The 21511-nt window shown below is 55.2% G+C and overlaps 1 protein-coding gene across 4 annotated transcripts in view; it reads left to right on the forward strand.

Moving 5' to 3' along the window:
• Window positions 1–21511, forward strand: part of NUP210 (nucleoporin 210) — a 100472-nt gene that overhangs the window by 54066 nt on the left and 24895 nt on the right. For all 4 annotated transcript variants that reach the window (XM_029242459.1, XM_029242462.1, XM_029242461.1 and 1 more), the window contains 10 exons: window positions 1467–1688; window positions 3681–3854; window positions 9074–9266; window positions 9774–9880; window positions 10546–10650; window positions 10735–10836; window positions 18312–18440; window positions 19718–19845; window positions 19944–20079; window positions 21378–21440. In XM_029242459.1, coding sequence (XP_029098292.1) covers window positions 1467–1688; window positions 3681–3854; window positions 9074–9266; window positions 9774–9880; window positions 10546–10650; window positions 10735–10836; window positions 18312–18440; window positions 19718–19845; window positions 19944–20079; window positions 21378–21440 — 1359 coding nt within the window. The remainder of the gene's footprint in view (window positions 1–1466; window positions 1689–3680; window positions 3855–9073; window positions 9267–9773; window positions 9881–10545; window positions 10651–10734; window positions 10837–18311; window positions 18441–19717; window positions 19846–19943; window positions 20080–21377; window positions 21441–21511) is intronic.

Genomic DNA, 21511 nt, shown 5'->3' on the forward strand with positions numbered 1-21511 from the left:
ATCGGCAGGCGGACTCTCAACTACTGCGCCACCAGGGAAGCCCTAGGGTTTGCTTTTTTTAACCTTATTTTTTGTCTAAATTGTTTATGTGGTTCCCAAGTTAAACCTGTATTCAAAGTACACCCAGAAGCCTCACTTCCATCTCTTCCCTGCCTCTTGTCAAAAACTATTTTGATTAGTTTCTATTTTACAGTTTCAGTGTCTCTTTTTGCAAAAGTCAGCAAGAATGATTATATGTTGTTTTTTTTTTTGCGGTATGCGGGCCTCTCACCATTGCGGCCTCTCCCACTGCGGAGCACAGGCCCCGGACGCGCAGGCTCAGTGGCCATGGCTCGCGGGCCCAGCCACTCCGCGGCACGCGGGATCCTCCCGGACCACGGCACGAACCCGCGTCCCCTGCATCGGCAGGCGGACTCTCAACCACTGCGCCACCAGGGAAGCCCCGATTATATTTTCTTATGCCCTGCCCGTTCCTCTCTTACTCAAAGGTAGTATGCTAGATATCCTGTTCTGCACTTTGCTTCTTTGCTTGGAAAATAAAGGAAATAACCTGCAAATCTCTCCACATCCGCACGGGAAGATCTTTGTTTGACATTCCATCGTATGGATAGACCACAGTTTACCTAACTAGGCCCCTGCTGGTGGGTGTTTGTGCTGTTTCCAAGCTTTTACTCTTTAAGATAATACTGTAATGCGTAGCTCTGTGTGTATATTTTATATACTCATGGAGGCATATCTTCGGAGTCCATTCCTAGAAGGAATGTTGCTTGGACAAGGGGTAAATATGACTGTCATTTTAGTAGATATTGCCAACTTTCCCTCTGTTGGGGTTGTGCCATTTTCCTGTCTCCCCAGCGGGATAGAACACGTTTCTCGATATACTGTTTTTGAAAATTGCTGAGAGAATAGGTCTTAAAAGTTCTCATCACAAGAAGAAAAAATTGTAACTTTGTGTGGTGATAGATGTTAACTAGACTTATTGTGGTGACCATTTTGCAACATATACCAATATCAAAACACTATGTTGTACTAATGAAATGAATATAATGGTCATGTCAATTATATCTCAAAAAACAAGTTAATTAATTTTATAAAAGAGTATGTGTTTCCCTACGGACTCACCAGCAGTGTGTGTGCTCAGACTTTTGGATTTTTGCTAATCAGATGGCAGAGAAATAGTATCACAGTGTAGTTGTAATTTACTCTTTTAAAAATATTTCAGTTTGTCTGTAAGGCCTTTCATTTCTCATGTGGTTGAGATCGCGCTGCAGATACGAGAGGAAACAGACACACCTTTCCTTTAATGAGCCTATAGGCCAGCTGGGGAGACAGACGCCCAAACAGATCATTTCCTGGCGGGACAACCAGCACCAAGTAAAGCAAGGACCAGAGAGTGAGCCACCCCAGCCCTGGCAGGCTCGCCTCTCCCAGGGAGACGTTGACGCTTCCCCTCTTTTCTCCCACAGGCTGTGGACCCCTCCTCTGTCGCCTTGGTGACCCTCGGCTCCTCAAAAGAGATGCTTTTCGAGGAGGGCCCCAGGCCCTGGGTCCTGGAGCCTTCCAAGTTCTTCCGCAACGTCACCTCTGAGGACATGGACAGCGTCAGTCTGGCTCTCTTTGGGCCCCCTGCCGCCCGGAATCACCAGCAACACTGGATCCTCGTGACCTGCCAGGTCTTGGGCGAGCAGGTGAGTGGGCGGCCACCCCCAGACCCGCCTTGCCCAGAGCGAGGGATGGAAAGTCACGTCCCCCAAGCACCCCGCTGTGCCTCGCAGCATTATTTTATCTAACTGCTCGAGGCAATCCTGAGAGACAGCCGTGGCTGTTGTACCCACTTCACAGACAGGCAGACTGAGGATCAGGGTGGTGGGGTGATTGAGTGAGCACGTGAGCACCATCTGGGCCTAGCGGGGTGCGGCACTTGGGACCGCGCTACACGCTGGCCAGTCCTGCCTCTCTTTCCACACCCGGGGCGATCTCTTGGTCCAGGGCGTCAGCACTCCCCACTGTCAAGTCCGGGTGGGATGAGATCGGGCTTGCAAAGTCGGAGGCCTCCAGGGTCAGGCAAGTATCAGTATTATAAATGAGTGAGACTGCAGACCCAGGGTGGGCAGATCTTTTCGGTGTTTCAGGATGAACCGAGAATCCCAATATTTTTTTCTGTGAAATCTTTTTTTTAGATTGAAATATAGTTGATTTACAATATTATATTAACTTCAGGTGCATGAAGTGTCTTGATTTTTTTTTTAATGCTGAAAACCAAAAAAATTAGCCTGGGTGGACTGAGCACAATGCACCTGTGATCCCTGCAGGGCCGGCATCGGCTGGATAGAGCAGCAGCTCGCTCCTCCGTTCCCCTGTGCCTGGCCGTCCCAGGCTCAGGGCTGCACACTTGTCTGGTTATAGTAGGGGTGTAACCCTCCATTCCCAGGGTGCCGGGAAACAGAAAGCAAGGGGTGAGGAGGCCAGCGTGAATCAAGAACATAGGAGAGAGCCCCTTTCTTGGGGGAAGTGAACACCTTTCTGTGTTTATTTACTAGTACAAAGCATGTCCGTTGATGTTAAAACACACACACACACACACACACACACCGGCCCCCAGGCACCCTCATGAAGACCGCCACACTGAGACCGGCTGGGTGTGAGCGGAAAAGATGCACAGTGAGAGGCCCACTTCCACTGGCTTCATTGTTTTTTTTACAAAATCAATTGAAGAATAAGAAAAATAAAGACATAATAATAAATACCACAACAAGAATAAACTTAGTCAAAAGTGAACGTAGAGAACTTTCTTATCCCTGGCTTGGCTCAGTCATCTGTGTCCCCCTCGGACGGTAGGGGTTGGACCCTCAGCAAGGTTGCCCTGAGGGCCCCCTACCCTGCTGCTCTGGGGTCGCTTCCTGGGGTGTTGGGGGTCACCCAGGACACTGCCCTCTGTCCTGCCTCGTGGTCAGGAAGGTTGAGGGGCTTCTGGGCCGACTGTTCTGGCGTGTGAAAGTGAGTGTCACTGAGGGGCCGGGGGCCGCTCCCTCAGGACCGGCCGTGAGCCGTGTTGCTCGTAAAACGCGGGCCGGGCTTGATTTCTGAGGTCCCAGCTCTGAAAGCAAACATAAATCTCCGTGTCTTTTCTTGCACCTTTAATTTCCGTCTTTGCAGCCTCCAGCTGAGCTTGTCTAAGAGGCGAAAGGAGGGCAGGGCTGTGGCTTCAGCACCTGCTCGCCTGCCCCGCCCTCCGTAGCCCTCAGCTGGTCCCTCCCCAAGGGGCTCAGTCCATCAGACACACCCTGCGGCGCCTACACCTCGTTGTGATGGGTGTCTTCAAGTCACTCTGGATTCCTCATTCAAAACGCACAAGCTTGTCAGTTTGCTCATCAGCCTTGGGGTCTTCATAGGGTCCCGGGAAGCTGCACGGTGTTCCCCGACCCACCTCTTCCTCGGGCCCAGGAGCAGGCAGTGGTTCTGTTCTGGTAGTAGAGGGTGCCAGGGCCCCTGTCGGAGGGTCTCTTGCACGTTGAGGGAGCTCTCTCCTGGGCGCGTGTCGCTGGACCACTGTAACCCGCTTGGGATGTGGGCATCACCACCATCCCAGTCGTGCAGAAGAGCACATTTGAGTCCCGGGGGCTCTCAGCAGAGCAGGGACTCAGGCGTGGGGTGTCTGACGGCTGTTTCTGCTCCGCCAGGTCGTCGCCCTCACGGTGGGCAACAGGCCCAGCATCACGAACCCCTTCCCGGCGCTGGAGCCCGCTGTGGTGAAGTTCGTGTGTGCGCCGCCCTCCAGGCTCACCCTGGCGCCCGTCTACGCCAGCCCCCAGCTGGACCTGTCCTGCCCGCTGCTGCAGCAGAGCAAGCAGGTGGTGAGTGGCCTTCTGGGGAGGCGGCGTGGGTAGGCCAGGCGACGCCCGGTGCTGCCCCCTCAGCCCTACGCTCGCCTTGTCCGGTGGGCACTTGTCTGCGTGTGACAAGTGGGGCCTGGGACCTGGAGGGGTGGGGCATCCCCTGCGTCACAGCTGCTGGTGGCAGTGCCCGGACTCTGCCGCCTCTCTGCGCGGGCTCTTGGCGGTCTGTACAGATCTCGTCGCTTTCCTGTGTGGCTCGAGGCTGTTAAGGTGGGGTTCTTGTCTCAAGGCAGGAGTTGCAGAGGGAGTGGCTGGCTGTAGTCTTCTCCATGGTGCGGGGGATGGCGCTGTGTTTCCAAGGTCACTGCGAGCAGAGGGAAGAAAGTCACTGGGGTCCCTGACAGCAGGGATGTGAGGTGACAGCAGTCCAGCCTCCACCCCTGAGACCCTCGAGACCGGACGGCTGGACGTGGAGGATTTGGAAGCCCCCTGGTCAGGGTCAGGCATGCACACGCCCTGCTGGCCGGCTGCGGCCCTGCTTGGAAGGGAACCAGGCTTCTTTCTTCTCATCCCTCAGAATACGTTTGTTGGATCTCACCCCCTGTGCCGGGCACACGTCAGGTTCTGGAACGCAGAGTACCCAGGGCAGGCGAGGCTCGGGCCTCGGAGCCGACAGGAGGCCCACAGCAGACATGGTGGAGGGGCGGGTGGGAAGCCCTGTGGAGACAGGGGACCTCAGACTATAGGGAAAGGCCCCTGTGAGGAGGGCACATAGGCTCACGCCCGTGCTCGGGGTGCCAGCCAAGAGGGGCCAAGCTCAGGGTGCCCCAGGCAGGTGGAACAGCAAGTGCAAAGGCCCCGGGGCCAGCCCAGGGTCTCTGCATCCCTGCTGCCCACACAGTGATCAGAACCGCTGTGTGTGTTTTGTTCCTCGTCCCTGAGGGCTGGACCCGCAGGCAGAACTCTGTACGTCTGTCCAGCTCCAAGTCCGGCGCCTCCTCGGCAGCCCTGCAGTTGCTTCTCTCCCAGCCCCAGCCTGCAGTCAGCCCCGGGGCGTGTCCAGCTGCCTGCCTGGGGCAGCGAGATTGGGAGTCGGCTCCTGCTGCTGTTTGGTCAAGTTGCATCCCTTTGAAGCTCTAGGGGAGGCGCCAGACTCCAGGGCCTGGGACTTGGGGACAAGCCCACCATCTGGCCCGTGCCTCTGGGCCTCCTGCCCTTGTGAGCTTAGTTCAGCTTTTTCTCCCGCTGCTCTGGCGATCGTGGGGGGCTTCACTGACCCCTCAGCTCTGAGGCATGTGAGCCCCTCCGCTGGTCCCGTGAGGACTGGGGCCTCGATGGCACTGGTTAAAGTGAGGAGTCTGTGTGTGCGGCTCAGGGCCCTCTCCTCTGCCCCGCGGGCCTGCAGAGAGCATCCTCCTGCGGGAGGAGACCCGGGCTCAGAGCCCAGGGCCCCTCTGCAGGCTCGTTGCCATGGTGCCGCATCCTCCCCGTCCCAGGCCTGGGTGTGCATGTCATGGAGCGGCTGACCGTCTTCCCTAAGGTGAAAATATGTGCGTGTTCAGGAAAAGACTTTGGGGGCTATTGAGATGAATGTCCTGAAAGTTTTACATTTTAAATCACTTTTATGTGCTCAGCAAATTATCCCTTGTGGAAAGAAAGACATCATATAAGTCTGGATGCTTGGAAGACCCGGTTTGCTGGGTCCACCGTGTGTGTGCCGGGGAGCCGGATTCAGGCCCGGCCTGAATCCCACCCGCTGTGCAGCTGCCTCCTTTGAGTGATGACAGTGACATCCAGAGTTCCTGCGGGGGATAAGCGGGACCGGACGGACATAGGGAGTCAGAGGGGGACCTGCAGGCCCTGAGACCGCCCGTCACCTTCCCCCCGCGATCAGTGCTCGGATGCTGGGACAGTCCCGTGTTCTGGCTTGCTGTCCCCTGGCTGGAATTGTTTCCCTCCCGAACCCGCAGCTCTTTATTCACACGTTACTTTCTCGGGGGCGGGGGGGCCTTCCTCAGCTTTAGACCTTATCTGAAGGTCCCCACTCAGCATTTCCTATGCGGTTCTCTTCTCCCCCTCCCCACCCCCAAGCACCCAACATCAACTAATGCTGTAGAATTTACGCACAGGCAGATCTCAGAGACAGTGTGGGTTCGGTTCCAGACCCTGCAGTACAGTGCGAATATCGCAATAAAACAAGTCTCAGGAACTTTTTGGTTTCCCAGGGCATATAAAAGCTACATTTATATTATCCTATAGTCTGTTAAGTGTGCAATAGCGTTATGGCTAAAGAAACAATGTACAGACCTTAATTAAAAAGGACTTTATAGCTAAAATATGCTAACCGACCTCTGAGCCTTCAGTGAGTCATGGCAGTAACTTCAAAGGTCCCTGGTCACAGACACCCTAACAAGTACATATAATTAATGATGAAAAAGTCTGAACTATTGCGAGAATTACCAGAACGTGACCCAGAGACATGAAGTGAACAAATGCTGTTGGGAAAATGGCAGTGACAGAATCTCTCAACACATGGTTGCCACGAACCTTCAGGTTGTAAAAACGAGGGATCTGCGAAGCGCAACATCTCCGAGCTGTGCCTGTACTCATTTTCATCTTTGTGAGTCTCTCTCTCAGGGCCCAGCTCATGGTGGGAGCTCAGTGAATGGTGGATGGATGAGTGATCCAGGGACCCCTCCCCAACCCCCCCCCCGCCCCCTGCCCTTATTCTGTAGGCTCACGTGCCTGGTGCCAAGGACAGGGCCGGGAGGATGGTCAGCCCTGAACAGCGGGTGCTCCTCCAAAGCCCCCTCAGCTCCAGCCTGTTCAACCCCAGGCTGGCCAAACCTTCTAAATTTCAAAGGAAAAAACAGATCCACGTGCCTCTCCTGTACTTAAACATTGGCTGCTCGTTAAAGGAGCCGAGTCTGGCCGTCTGTCGGCTGTGACCTCGGGGTCAGCCCGGGGTTGTCTCTTGGCTGAAAGATGCCGGTCAGGCAGCGAGTGCAGCTCTGAATTGGCTCTCGTGTGTTGTAGATCTTTGCTCAGACACAGAATTGCCTTGTGATCCATCCGTGCTGGGATTCCAGAGCCGCAAGCCAGTCAGGTGTGGCCCCTGAGATTTGTGGTCTCACCAGGGGACCCTGAGGAAGATATATCCTTGCCACACATCCTGGTGCAAATCAGTTTCACTTTATACGTCTCCAAAGCCAGAGGCTGCCCAGGACGTGTTTGCAGAGTCGGTCACTGGCGAGGCCAGGCACTAAAACGGGGCTGACCTGTCGGAGTGACAAAATGGGACTGCACTCCGGCCTGACCCCAGTCCTCTGAGCTGGGCATCAGCCGTGCATCTCACTGCCAGGAGGTGACAGGCTGGGGCTTGAATGGAGCTGCCTCCTGACTCGTGTGCTGGGGAGAGGCTGCACAGCGTCTGGCGAGGCCGGTGGGCTTTAAAATCAGACCAGAGAGTCCCACCCCTAAACCTGTGTGACCTTGGGCAAGCAACATAACATCTCTGAGCCTCAGCCTCCCCGTTTGGGGATGATGCTCTTGCCATTGGCAGGACCAGTGAACCTGCGAGCATGATTGATGCTTTGTTCATTCCCCCCCACCCCCCACCCCCGCGCCGCCCCGCCCTGCCCTGGGGAGGAAGAGGAAGGGAAGGACGTTAGTTTTCCACCCCGGGTCGCATCTGGGGGACAGAGTGGGGCCTCTAGAATGCGCACTTTGTTCTCCCCGCCCACAGTCACAGCTCCCGACTCGTGTCCACAATGGTTGTAAACTCCTTTGCATTCCCAGGTGATTATGCTGACCTGCATTTAGAATTTGGGACCTGCTTTGGTCCAGAGTTCTCTGGGGGCGAGGGAGGTGGGAGTTTGCTGACTGCATCAGGCGGGCCAGGTGGGCTCGGCGGCAGTACCGACACCCCTGCACAGTAAGGGCTCACTTCTCGCTCACGCAGTGTGTGCATCGCAGTGGGCTGGGAGCCCCACTTCATCGTTATCTTCCTTCCAAGACTTGGGTGGTGGAGCGGCCCCCAAGTTGAACGTGGGCAGAGAAGCAGAGCTGGCAGATCACGTTCTAACCATTCAAGCTTCTGCCCCCAGAACTGTCACGAGTCACTTGTCACATTTCACTGGCCAAAGCAAGTGATGCCCTCACTCCTGACTGCAAGGGCCAGAGAAGCTCAGTCCTTCCTCCTGGACCCATGCCTGGTGAAGTATGGATACTGCTGAGCTCAGGTTCCTGCCTGAGTGACACGAGCCAGGCCCCTTAAAATGCTCTCATGCGACCCTTACTTAAAACAGAGCCCTGGAAGGAGGATCTCGTGCAATTCCCACTTCACGTGGAGAAACTCCAGAAAGTGGGTGACTTGCCTGGGCGGAGGTGGGTTTGAGTCCAGGCTGTGGGAGCCGGGCATCCATTCGGGCCGGGAGAGCGGGGTGAACCTCGGTCTGGGGGAATGAGGCCGCTCCCCCACGGTCCCTGGGGAGCAGAGATGCTCAGGTGCGCGCAGCAGGAGTTGGGCTTTTGGAGTGGAATCCTAGGGGCCTGCCACTCAGCCACCGAGGACCTCTGTCCCTTCCTTCCCCCGGGACCCGTCCTCACCCTCAGTGGGTGGATGGCAGCCCCCATCACTGGGGTGGTCAAGGCCAGCTGAGAGCTTTGCCATCCCAGTGGCTCTGGGACACTTTGGGGTGTAATTGGCGTTCCTGTTGAACCACGAGGCGGGGCATCCTGGAGGGGCTGAGGTGGGCATGGGGCGGGGGGAGGTGGCAGGATTTGGAGAGGGGAGGGCTGAGTGGAGGAGAGCAGCCTGGCTTGGGTGGGGAGGCCGAGGGCAGGGCCCCCCAGCCTCGGCACTGCTGACATTTGGGGCCAGATCGCCCCTTCTTGGGGGGCTGCCCAGTGCACCCTGGGGTGTTCGGCAGCACCCCAACCTCTACACACTAGACGCCAGTTGTGCCCCCTGCAGTGTGACAACCAGAAATGCTTCCAGACCCCGCCAAGGCCCCCGTTGAGGACCACGGACTGGAGCAGGAGGCCAGGTTGCATAGGGCTGGGGGCACCTTGCTGGCTGGCAGTAGTGACCATCCGTTTGAGACTTGCCCCCCACTGGCTCACCGGGACCCCTACGAGCTTACAAGGCAGCTGGCAGGTCCGCTGCACCGTGTGGTCAGGGGCGACCCCGCCCAGTCTGGGGTGCAGCCATAGCGGGTAACCTCGGCTTCTTGCAGGTTCCAGTCTCCAGCCATCGCAACCCCCTGCTGGACCTGGCCGCCTATGACCAGCAGGGCCGCAGGTTCGACAATTTCAGCTCGCTGAGCATCCAGTGGGAGTCCACCAGGCCGTCGCTGGCCAGCATCGAGCTGGACCCGCCCTTACAGCTGGTGTCCCGGGACGATGGGAGCGGCCAAAAGAAGTTGCACGGTGAGCCGGGTGGTGAGCGGTGGCCCCAGACAGACGAGCCGCGTGCCGAGAGGGGCCGGCAGCTGTGGGTGGAGGGCTGGGACCCCCTCTGTCCAGGACTAAAGCTCAGGGAGCTTCAGGACTCTCCTTTAATCCTCACACGTCTGTGACGTAGGAATGGCCTCTCTGTGTGGGAGATGGGGAAACAGCTCGGGGCACACGGCGGCTGAATCTCAAACCCCAGGTTGTACACAGACCGGCCTGGCGCCGACGCCCTGTGACGCTGCCATCACAGACTCCTCAACGGCCGGGAGCTGAGCTGTCTCCTCCAGCTCCTCTAAGCTGCCCCGGGAACCTTGCTCAGGGCCCGTTAACTCTTATGGTGCACACAGTGTAAACGAAGCCCATCACCTATTTTTAGGGCTGTGGGAGATTTAAAGCTACAAATTAGACAGAGGGAAGGAGGGGCCGCCTCACAGATACAGCAGCGGGGCCCAAACCCGACGCCGCTTTCTCTCCCGCACTCAGGTTTGCAGGCCATTTCAGTTCACCAGGCCTCGGGCACCACGGCCATCTCTGCCACTGCCACTGGCTACCAGCAGTCCCACCTGGACATGGCCAGAGTGAAGCAGCCGGTACTGACCAGAGCCCTTGGGCGCCGGGGAGCCCTGCTGCTTCTGCTTCTCCTTCTCCTGTGCTGTGCCCGGCGTCCCAGGGTCCTGAGCCCCTCGCTGGGCTGCACCCCGGTCACCCCCCGCTCCATGATCAGGGGTGCCTCCTTACCAGGCTCCCTGCCTCAGTCTCCACCGCTGCACACCCTGCACACAGGCAACGGGGGGATCCAGCTGAAAGGCAGAGGGGCCTCGCCACATGCCGTCTCTGGCGCACGCCTTGGGGGCCCTCAGGCCTTTGGGCCGCAGCCTCTTCCCCGCCGCGGCCCGACTTACGGCCCCAGCTGAGTGTGCCCAGCTGGTTCATTCCCATCCCCTAAGCCCGCAGCTCCCACTGCCTGCAACGCCGTCCCACTTTCCTGGGGTGCATGTGAGTTGTCCATCCCGGGAGCCTGGCAGGTGGGATGGGGCGCCCACCTGGGCAGGACTTCGGGGGGCCTCGCAGGGCTGTGGTCTCAAAGCACGATGGGTGTTACTGGGCTCGTGTCCCCGACATGACGAGGCCCCGGGGAGGGGGGGGGCGCCAGCCCCTGGGGCCACTCGTCCTGCTCTTCTGGGGGAGGCCGTGGGCTGGCCTGAGGTGGCCCCCAGCCCCCCTGGATCTGACAGTGCTGGCTTTGCCCCTTCAGCACCATCCCCTCATGCCCGTGTCGGCCTCCATCGAACTCTTGCTGGTGGAAGACGTGAGGGTCAGTCCAGAAGAGGTGGCCATCTACAACCACCCGGGCGTGCAGGTACAGCCTCCCCCCTGCTCCAGTGCCTGGGTGTGACCCCTGGGGGACCCCAGGCCTCTGACACCAGCTGGCCCCTCCTAACAGGCAGAGCTGCACGTCCGAGAAGGCTCTGGCTACTTCTTCCTCAACACCAGCAGCGCAGATGTGGTCAGGGTGGCCTATCAGGAAGCCCGGGGCATCGCCACGGTGAGTGGGGCCCTGCCCCCGCCTTCCTCTTCATATTAGCGAGCAGACTGTTGCCGAAGCTGGCCCTTAGTCTCGGCTGGTGTGTTGAACAGTCTTCAGATTCCCTGATTCGCTGTTTGTGAAACTCACGAGCTACCTTTGTGGTTTGTATTCCATCTCCACAAACTACCCGCACTGTAGTTACGTAATAATAATAATAATTATTTAATTTAATAATTAATTAATTAATTGGATATAATAATTATTACCTAGTAATAATATTTCCATCTTAAATGGTTTCCTTTCAATTAAGATGAAAATATTATTACATGAGTGCCAGTATAAGAACCATAAGGAAATTGCCTTTAAAGACATATCAGCTTTTTCTGTTTCTCCATGTTCCTTCCCTGACCCTCTCCCCAGCTGTGCCCATGGTGTGGGAGAATTGAGCATTCTGCTCTTTTCAGTGCTTTTATTCTAAGGGTTTTTTTCTCTGTGTTGCTATGTAGGCTGGCTGATTATTTCCTCACAGTCACTTGTACTCAGCCATTCTCTCCTTGTAGAGCATTTAGGTGGTTTAGTTTTTTTTATTTGTAAAGAATCGCCCTATAATTATGACAAAGAGTAAAGGCAAACAGACTCCAACGTCCTAACTGTCTGCATATTGACACAGTGAGTTATTATGCTGTCGTGAAAACTGAACTTTCTTTAAAGGGAAACTCTGACCGCTGAGTGTGTCAAACCACTGCTGTGAGTCGCAATTGCAGGCAGCCAAGAACCAAGAGACCGTGACACCCATGCGGTGTCCTGAAATTGCAGCTCTGCTCTGGCCTTTGGGTTGCTCAGAGCCTAAGACCTGCTTTCCCCTGGTGAAGCCTGGTTGCCAGGTGTTGGGGGAGTTTTCCAGTCATCCCAGCACCGAGCGAGACTTTGTCCTGGACTTGAGAGAGGCGGGGGCACTCCGTGCTTGACGCATGGTGGGGGTTCCTGTGGTGCAGCCAGGGAAGCCAGGGGAGAGCCATCCTGCCATCCTGCCGCCCGCACTTGCTTTCAGCATTGCCTGTCTGTGCGGGGGAGCCCTCACCACTGGCGAGAGCACAAAACACGCATTCCAGGGACTTAGCCTTCACAGAGACCTGGTCCCACAATCTCCTTTCAGAAATACAGCCCGGCTGCCTTGCCCATGGTTGTGCAGTAAATGTGTGTCCTCGCCGGGAATTAGGAGTATGTCACCTCACTCTCTGCAGGGTTTCCAGCCATGACTCCCCACTGGTCCCTTTCTCTGACTTTCTTTTTGCATCTGTTGACTGTCTTGATACAGTGGCCACAACATGAGTTGTCTCTGAAGTGGGACAGGTGTAGAGTAAGTGAGGCAAATGAGCAGGGTGTGAGGAACATACTGGGAGGAGCTGGGCTAACCGTCACCAGGTGCTTAGCTTCAGCGTTGGAGGTAATAGGGCGTGGTGGGGACTGCGGTAAACTAGACGGCAGAGACTGTAGCTAAGGGACAGCTGGCCCGCACCCTCGCCAACTTTTATTATTTTTAATATCAGTTTTATTGAGGTATCTTTCGCATACCATACAATTCACCCACTTAATGTCACAATTCAGTGGTTTTTAGTGTACTCATAGATGCAGGCAACCATTACCACAGTTAGTTTTAGGTTTTTTATCGCCTCAAAAAACCCCCAAATACCTTAGTAATCACCTCCCTATTCTTACACACACACATAGGAAAGGGTGTTGGATTTTGTCAAATGCTTTTTCTGTGTCTCTTAAAATAATCTTTTTTTTGTTTGTTTTTTATTCTATTGATATCATGTGTTACGTTAATTGGCTTTCAGATATTAAACCAACCTTGCATTCTGGGATAAACCCTACTTGCTCATGGTATATAATTCTTTTTACGTGTAACTGGTTAAAGTTCGCTGGTATTTTGTTGAGTTTATGTTCATATTCCTGAGAGATTTTGGTTTGAGATTTTCTTTTTTGTGATGTCTTTGTCTGGTTTGGGTATCAGGGTGATATCACCCTCATAGAATGACTTAGAAATGTTCCCTCTTCTAATTTTTGGAAGAGTCTGGGTAGAATTGGTAACAGTAACTCTTGAATGTTTGGTAGAGTTAACCAGTGGAGCCATCTGGTCACGGGCTTTCCTCATGGGTAGTTTTTGATATGAATTCAAACTCTTCACTTCTTACATGTCTATCCAGATTGTTTATTTCTTTTTGAGTCAGTTTTGGTAGCATGTGTCTTCCTAGGATGATCTAGTTTTTTGTTTTGTTTTGTTTTCCTAACATTTTCCTACCTTCCTCCAGTGGGTGACTTTGGTCTTTAGCTGTCTTGTTGGAAGGATGCTTTCTCACAGTGCAGCCCCTCGGTGAAGGGCGTGGAAGCACGTCATAACATTCCTGTTTTTCTCAGAGGCAGAATTACAGATGTTGGGACCTCTTGGGTTTATCACCATAGATCAGAGCAAGAAAAAGCCATCTCTCGGCACCTGTGGACAAATGTGTGTCGTTAGAGGGAGCTTGGGGGCAGCTGGATGCCTGAGATGGTAGGAAACTCTCCCCCATGCACTTATATTCCCTCTATAAAAGAAAGAATAATTCCCTGGCCATTCCTCTTCCATGTAAGTAAGTGTTCACTGTCAAATCCTTAACATTAAAGGGAAAGCCTCAAATTGTAAATGATTCCAACTGCTTGAAATATGCCATTTTTTGCTTTATCTCTGGAGATTAAAAATAACTCCCCTGTTATATAAAAGAGGGAAATTTCAAGTTCAGAAAAATGTGTGCAGTGCCAACAAAACTTGGGCACCTTTTTACTCATATTTACCTTGCACCACACGTTTTGAGTGAGCCCTGAGGGCAGCCCTGTGGCCGGAGAGAGACCCTTCTTCCAAGAACAAGAGGTTCTGACAGTCTGTGATGGACTAGGCTGCTGCTTCAGGTAGTGAGCTCCCCGTCTCTGGAGGCATTCAAACAGAGGCTAGCATGCTTGTCTGACTCAAGATGGGATTCCAGCGTCAGAGTCAGTTTTCCCGAAACCTACGAACCCCTGCTTAGTCTAGCAACGTCCTACAATGTGCAGCCCCTGTCAGCAACGGACTCTAGGCTTCTCCCGGCCAAGACAAGCCTGACATCCCCAGTTTACAGACGGTCCCAAAGAGTTATAGCAGTTCCCTCTCCAGGTTGTAGGACTGGCCTTCGCCCACATGTGTCATCCTCCGTGGCTCTTGTTGAGTGGGGCTAAGTGCCCCACTGCAGACACGACCCCAGGACATGTCTGGCACCGAGTTCAGGACGTGCCAGCTGTGCCTGACGTTCAGTGCCCGATCCACCAGGATCGTGTTTGCCCAGAAGGTGTCCTGGAGGCGCCTTGGCCGCCAGGCTCTCTGCTTCCCCCACCTCAGGCCTGTACAGAGACCACTGCGGCCCCAGGTGGGATCGGGTTCTGGTTCCCTTTGCCTCTTCTGTAAAGCGTGGGAGGGATTTTTCATGGAGTGTTGACAGCCGATGACAGCTCCTTGCAGCTTCTCGGAGGGCTGTTTCTGAAGGACGTTTACACGTTTCTATGGCATTTTCCATCTGCTAATTAGCAGCATCCTCATTTCCTTTAATCACAGAGGTGAGGAAGCCCACAACATTTCTTCAATTAGCTCAGAGAGAATTGTTTCTTTCTTTCCTGTTGATACCCATTTGGAGGCAAGAACGGCTGGTGGTGTGTGTTAGCTTCCAAGCGTCTCTGGAAGGGAGTCTGGCGCTCACGCACTGCACGGGGACTGTGGTGGGGTGATTATGCCCCCACCATGCACCCAGGGCTGTGCAGGCTCACACGGACCCAAACCCTCTGCAATGCACCTCTCTTTCCTTCTTGGCTAGTTTACATGGCTAGGAGCATTTACCTGATTTAAACTCAGGGTTTCTTTCTTCTCACCAGTTCTTTACATTTCAAAATAAGCCCTCCACGCAGAAGCTGTGTGATTATAAGATCGGCAGCTGGGAAGCAACCTAGCGTGTGCTGAGCCCTCACGCCTTTCATTAACGCATTCACCCTGCAAAGGTGGGTGCCCGTCACTTGCCAGGCCTGGTCCAGGCTCCAGAGATTCAGCGGGGAGCAGACAGGGCCTCTCTGGGTCCTGGGATATGCAGATGGTCACGGTGACGTTGTACCTCTGAGGAGGTGCATCAGAAGGGGGTCCTTCCTTGGGTTGGGGCAGGTGGTAAGTGGTAGCCGTGGGGTGTGAACTCAGGTGTGTCCCGCCTGCGGTGTGTTCACCTGCGGGAAGCCTCCGGGCTGGCTGGGACCCTTGGATGAAGTTTCTTATCTCAGTGTGACCCTGGTCATCCCCCACCAGCCTCAAGGGCGTCCATGTCTGCCGGGGGCATGGATCCCCACCCTCTCACATGGCACGGCCTGGCTACCATGAGACATTGACGGGCACGCATGGGAAATGGAAGCGGATGGTGCCAGTGATGTTCGGAAGTATCTTCAGGGTCCTTGCTCCTCTGTAGATGCCACCTGTCAGTGAACAAGTGTGAAGTGTGATGGGCCCTGGGAAGCGAGGGGCCGTGATGACGCAGCGGCCCCTCGGGGCCTGGCGGGTGCAGGTGGAGGGCGCTAGCAGAGCGGCCCCTGGCTCCACACATGGCATCTTAATGCACAATAATGCATTCCCGTCTCCAAAGAGATGACAGGACTTCTCCTGGGCTCTCAGTGGGCACCTTTACCCCTTGGGAACGAGAATTCATGCTGGGCATGGGTTTACCCACCTCCCCTCCTGCACGTGCGTCCCTCACACGTCCGTCAGGAAGCAGGTGGGTCTGGAGCCTGGAGAAGAGGGTGGTGACACATACACGGTCGGGGGGTGGACAGGATCCCTCCCCCGCCACCCCCACCCCTGTGCCACCTGCTGGCCGGCACGTCCCCTCGTTTCCTCCAGTGGTTTGTCTCTGGAGTGACGGGTGGGCACGCCCGTAAAGCACTGTTCATTGTCCAGTGGGCTGGCAGGAGCTGATGTGCGGACGGGCCACGTGGCCCTTTGGTGGGTGGCAGCCTGACGCCGTCTCCCGCTCCATCATCCGGAAGGCGCCTGGACGTCCAGCTGCTGGGAAATCAAGCGGAAAAGGAATCGATTCCCCCACCGCCATTTATGTCTTTGTTTAAAATGCACAAAGTGGCTCTTTCGAAGGAGAGAAAAAGAAGAGGGAACGCCTCCATGCGCCGCCCACGCGGGTCTGGCCCCGTCGGTACAGTGAGCGCGTCATTTCTCTGTGTTATGAAGGACGCGTCGCTCCTGACAGCGGCAACTTTTGCAGGAGGATCAGATTAGAGCTCTTGCTTCTCCCTGTGATTTTTAAATGGGTTCTCTCCGGGGGATGTGTAATAAGCCAAGTGAATCGTCCTCCGCAAAACTGGAGCCCTGTGGCCTCCAGCCCCCAGTCCTCGGCGTATTTGATACCAGGCTGGCGTGGCCCTGGGTCAAACTACACAGCCGTTGTTCGGAGCGCCAGCGTGATTTCCACTCTGGAATCTTTATTAAGTGACTTGAGTCCTTGTGTGAAATACCCTGGGCCCCCTTCATCTGTGGATGTGCCTGTGAGCCCAGTGCTGCTGGCAAAGTTCTCAAGCCCCTGCCGCCTCCCCTGCCCAATGGTTCCTTTCTGGCTGCTGGTGGCATCCAGCTCTGGGAAGTGGCTGAGTGTGGGAGAAGAAGCCCTAAACTGGGGGCTCGGGCACCGTGTTCCCTCCCCAGTGCCGCCCCTTCAAGGCTGGGTTCCCACCCTGGGTGGGCCTGTCTCCCCATGTGTTCACTGAAGGATGTGGGCCAGAATCAGCACTTCCCAAATAGATGACGGTACCTGGGTTTGCAGACCCCTTTTTTACAAAAATTCCCAAGTGTTGACAAAGCCAGGACTGAAGCTGAGCTGGTGGAAGTGCAGGTCTCCTTACGTTAACCAGCGACTTGGAGCTGTGACCCTGGATCTCAGTGTACTCAACACGCTGGGCAGAGGCCGAGTCTCGGCCGGGTGTGAGGCTCGGTCCTGAGGCTGCCTTAGGGGAGAAGACAGCCTGGGGCGAGGATGCACAGGGAGGTCTACATCAAGTTGGAGGGAAGAGTGGTACAGCTGCAGCAGGAGAAGAGAGCAGAGAGGCGAAGGTCCCGACCTTCCGGATCAGGGGAGACTTTATCGAGGAGGGACACTTGAATGGGACTGAGGGTGGGAGCCAGCAGGTGGACACAGGGGGAGGACAAGCCCCCAGATCTCAAAGGTGGACTGTGTAGCCCTGAGGAGGTAGACAGGCGCCAGCTGGCTGGAGTGTGATGGCCATGGGGGAGGGTGTTTTGCGGTGAAACCAGAGTCCTGGGCAAGGGCCAGATCGTGCCAGGTTCTTACAGGATGTGTTAAGGATGTGGGCTCACCCTGGGCAGCCTTTGAAGGCTTCTAACCTGGGCGCAATAGGATAGTATTTGGTTGTCTCCTGACGTTTATCCCCCACAGGTTCTTGACATTGAAATTGTAGCTTTGCCAACACTGAGCAGTTCACTGTACCCACCGCCCATCTCCCACCCCCGGTGAGTATAAGACCACAAATCTCAGGCAGCAAAGCCAGGGCCAGGTAGGGATGGGAGGCAGCCGCGGGGCCCACCCACTAGCTCCATGACATGCCCCCACCTGCCCAGCCCCCAAGACCACTCAGTTGAGATGCACGCCTAAGCAATATGACAAGTTACTGCGAGTCCGTCCCCAACATGAGAGAGTGGTGATGATGCAGTTTGTCTGGGGAGAGACTCTTCTGAAGGTGGGACCCCTGGAAGGAGGTAGAGAGAGAAGAAAACTTAAAGGGGGCCTTTGGCAGTGAAAGCGTGGAAAACAGGAGCTTAGATGAATTCCTGCACTCCAAACATTTTATGAGGGCTCTACTGCAAACACAGCAGAGGTAGAGGTGAATGTGGGGATGGGCAAGATTCAGAGAGCTCGCACTGAAGACTTGGTGGCCTCCTCGGCCCGCTCCCAGGTTCTGAGAGTCTGTGGGCTCAGGTTAGGGTTTCTCAGTGAGAGCTTCATTTGGAAAGCAGTGGCCTCACACTCTACCAGCCCCCGACTTGCAGTTCCGCAGGAGACTCCATGGGATGCTCTTCTCTTATGGGAGCTGCAGGGGCAGGTGACCTGGACAGGAGATATGGAACCCTGGGTGTGAGTCCTCACTCTGCCAAGCTCTGACCACCCCCACCTTGAAGCAGCTTCCATTTTCTTCTCTGTAAATTGTGCAAAGTTGAAATAAATGCTCTCTGAAATCTATCCTGGCACTAACATTTTACATCCCAAGCCCCTCCCCTGGCTGGCAGTGGGTGCTCGTGATGAGGGGTGGGCAGGGCAACATTAGGGTTTTCCAAGCCCTGGTCTGCAGTCTCTGGGAGACAGTGTCCCACGGGCGATAGGCTGCTGCCGTGAGCAGCTATGTAACCACACCCACCTCTGACCTTGCAGGTGCACCCTTTGCTCCCCGGCACCTCAACCATCATGATCCACGACTTGTGCTTAGCCTTCCCGGCCCCGGCAAAGGCTGACGTTTATGTCTCGGACATTCAGGAGCTGTACATCCGCGTGGTGGACAAGGTCAGTGTCAACTTCCCGATATGGCTCCCTCCCTGCGGAGGCCTGGAGAACGATGGGGGTTCAGGGGGTGTTTTCCTCCTGTCCACCTGCAGCTCGCAGTGCTGTTTCACCCAGCATTCTGGGCTCAGTGCAGAGCGGCCTCCGAGGGTATCCGTCTTCATCTCAGTTGACACCTGTAAAACCTGGCTGTAAATCCCGCTGGAAGTTGTCCCCATGTTAGCTGCAGCTTGGGAATTCCTGTCCTCTGACTGGTGCAAGTTACTAACCAGCCCGGTACATGCATTGCTGAATGTGAATTTTCTCCCCAGTATGTACGTTTTGGATTCTCAGAAATTTCAGTGGCAAATGAATAAGATGTACTAATGCCGAGTGCTTTTGCAAAATGAATACATAATAGATCTAGGCTTTTCTTTAATGTAAAGAGGGATTTTATATTACTCCAAATACCTGAAGTAACTGCAGTGAGGCTTAAAGAGGGATGCTGTCGGAGTCCTGTCTTCCTGGGGGGAGAGAATAGTTGGTAGTTAGAGGGGGACATTCAAGCAACTTGGACTCCTTAAAAGTCAATATTCTCTTAGCCTCAGGTAGTCCTCCTCTGAGCTCATTTCCTCTGGTGATTTGCTTCCAGACTTGAGTTCTTTCACTAAGCATTTCTGACTCATGTTTCCCAGAGTTTTCACTGTATATATTATGTGCCACGTATGAACTCTTGGGTCGTTGAGCACTTTTTTAACCCCCACTGTATGCCTGTTGCTATTCTAAGCTATGGATTATCTCTCTAAGGAGATTGTTAGTTCTCTCTTTTTATTGGAGTACAGTTGATTTACAATGTTGTGTTAGTTTCTGGTGTACAGCAAAGTGATTCAGTTATACATATATATATGCTTTTTCAGATTCTTTTCCATTATAGGTTATTATAAGATATTGAATATAGCCCCTGTGCTATACAGTAAATCCAGTTGTTTATCTACTTTATACATAGTAGTGTGTATCTGTCAATCCCATACTTCTAATTTATTCCCCCCCCCCCCGCAAGACTGTTAGTTCTCTCAGAGTGGGATGTGTCATTTACGCATCGACGTATCCCTGAGGCCTCTTGAATACAGAAAGCACGTAACCGACCGATTTTCATTTGTTGATGGGCTGATAGCCTGAAGGTCAACTTGGGTCTGTGGGTTTGAGGTTGTTGATGCTTTTGCGGAGAGCCGTAGGGTACCACAGGTGGTGGCATTGGTCATTCGAAGGCCACCCCTGAGTCTCTGTCCCCCTTGATGTAGGTGGAGATTGGGAAGACGGTCAAGGCATATGTTCGCGTGCTGGACTTCCACAAGAAGCCCTTCCTGGCCAAGTACTTGGCCTTCATGGACCTGAAGCTCCGGGCAGCCTCCCAGATCGTCACGTTGGTGTGAGTCCTTGCAGGATCAGGGGTCAGAGGAGGGCATCTCAGGGCATTGCCGACAGGTCTGTCGGGGGAAGAAGTCCCAGCCCCTCCCTCTGTTCCAGGGCCCTCGACGAGGCCCCAGACGACTACACCGCCGTGTTCCGCGTCCACGGCGTGGCCATTGGCCAGACCAGTCTCACTGCAACCGTGACCGATAAGGCTGGACAGAGAATCAACTCAGCCCCACAGCAGATTGAGGTAAAGCTGTTCCTCTTCATGCTTCATGGCCTCGGCCCAGCCCCCGTTGCATGTTGGGGCTTTTTTGTGATAGGCTGGGCGTTTTAGGGGCAGCTCAGGAAGCCACGTGGAGGGGCCGTATTAAACTGCCCTACTGTGTCCTCTGATGAAAAGGGGGCCTTCACTGGTCCCGGGGACCTGGGGCCACAGGAGGGAGGGGCCTGGGTTACTTCAGTCTCTCCGGGACGGAGGGGGTGTGGTGTGGCTCAGGGGAGGGGAGCTACTGCCGCACGGCAAGGGGGTGGCTGGGGAGGAGTGCGGACCGGTCTGGGCTCGTGTGCAGAGGTGCCCATTGACAGTCGGGGCCTTAGAGGCGGTGCGCTCCTCGAGGGAACTCCGGGAGCAGCCGTTCTGGGTGAGGGAGCTCCAGGGCCCCGACACCGTCTCAGCTGTGACGGGAGCCCCACAGCCGCCAGGGCCAGGAAGTCGTGTCCAAGTTTCTTCTTCGGCAGCACTAAACTGGTCCTGCCCCCTCCTCCACCATCTCGGCCACAGAGGGCCGGTGGGCTTGGTGTTGGCGGATGTGGTTGGTGCTTCTAGATGGCAGTGCACCTTTCTTCTACTGCTGAGAAGAAAGTCCTGTCTGCCTATAAATGACGCAGCCATACGGAGACTACTCCTCACGCACAAAGCAGCCCCGGGCCGACTGGCACACCTTACGGCAAAGCAGGGGTTGTAGGGGTACAGGAGGAGGACCTGGGGGCTTTGCACTGCTGCAGAGACGGGGGCATCGTCGTCCCTGCCCCTCGAGTCCTGCTTTCCTCCTCTGGAAAACGTTGAGGCCGTCGAAGTAGAGGGCTCTTCTAAGGCAATTAGTCAGTAGGAATCTGGAGACATTTAGTGGAGAGACAACCCCTTCCAAAGAGGAGTTGGGGAAATCTCGAAAGCAGTGGGTTGGAAGCTTGGACATGTGTCAGATCTCGTGGGGACTTGTTGAAACACATTGCAGGACCCCACCTCCGACTGGCAGGGCCGGGGCAGGCCGGGGAGTGGGCATTTCTACAGTTCCCAGGTAGCTTCCACAGGAGCAGAACACGGCCCTGAGAACCGCAGATCCTCAGGCCCAGGGGTGGGATGAGGTCTCGTGGGGACTGCTCGGGCTCCCCCAGGCTTGGCCGGGACCCCAGGCGCTTGCCGGCGCCCCCTTCAGAGGAGTGATGTCTGCGCACCGTGCTTCTCTGGAATTGAATGTGACTGTGTCCGGCTACAGGAGCTTGGCACACAACGGGCCCCTTTCTCCCTTGTGTCTCCACACCCAGGTCTTTCCCCCGTTTAGGTTGATACCCAGGAAGGTGACGCTGATTATCGGGGCCACGATGCAGGTAGGAACCAAAGGCCACGCCCCCACCCCGCCCCCACCCGCGGCCGTGTCCCCTGCCTGGGGCTTCAGAAC

Source organism: Monodon monoceros, unplaced genomic scaffold, assembly GCF_005190385.1.
Source record: "Monodon monoceros isolate NGI ecotype Baffin Bay Population unplaced genomic scaffold, NGI_Narwhal_1 Super_Scaffold_3, whole genome shotgun sequence".
NCBI classification, from domain to species: Eukaryota; Metazoa; Chordata; class Mammalia; order Artiodactyla; family Monodontidae; genus Monodon; species Monodon monoceros.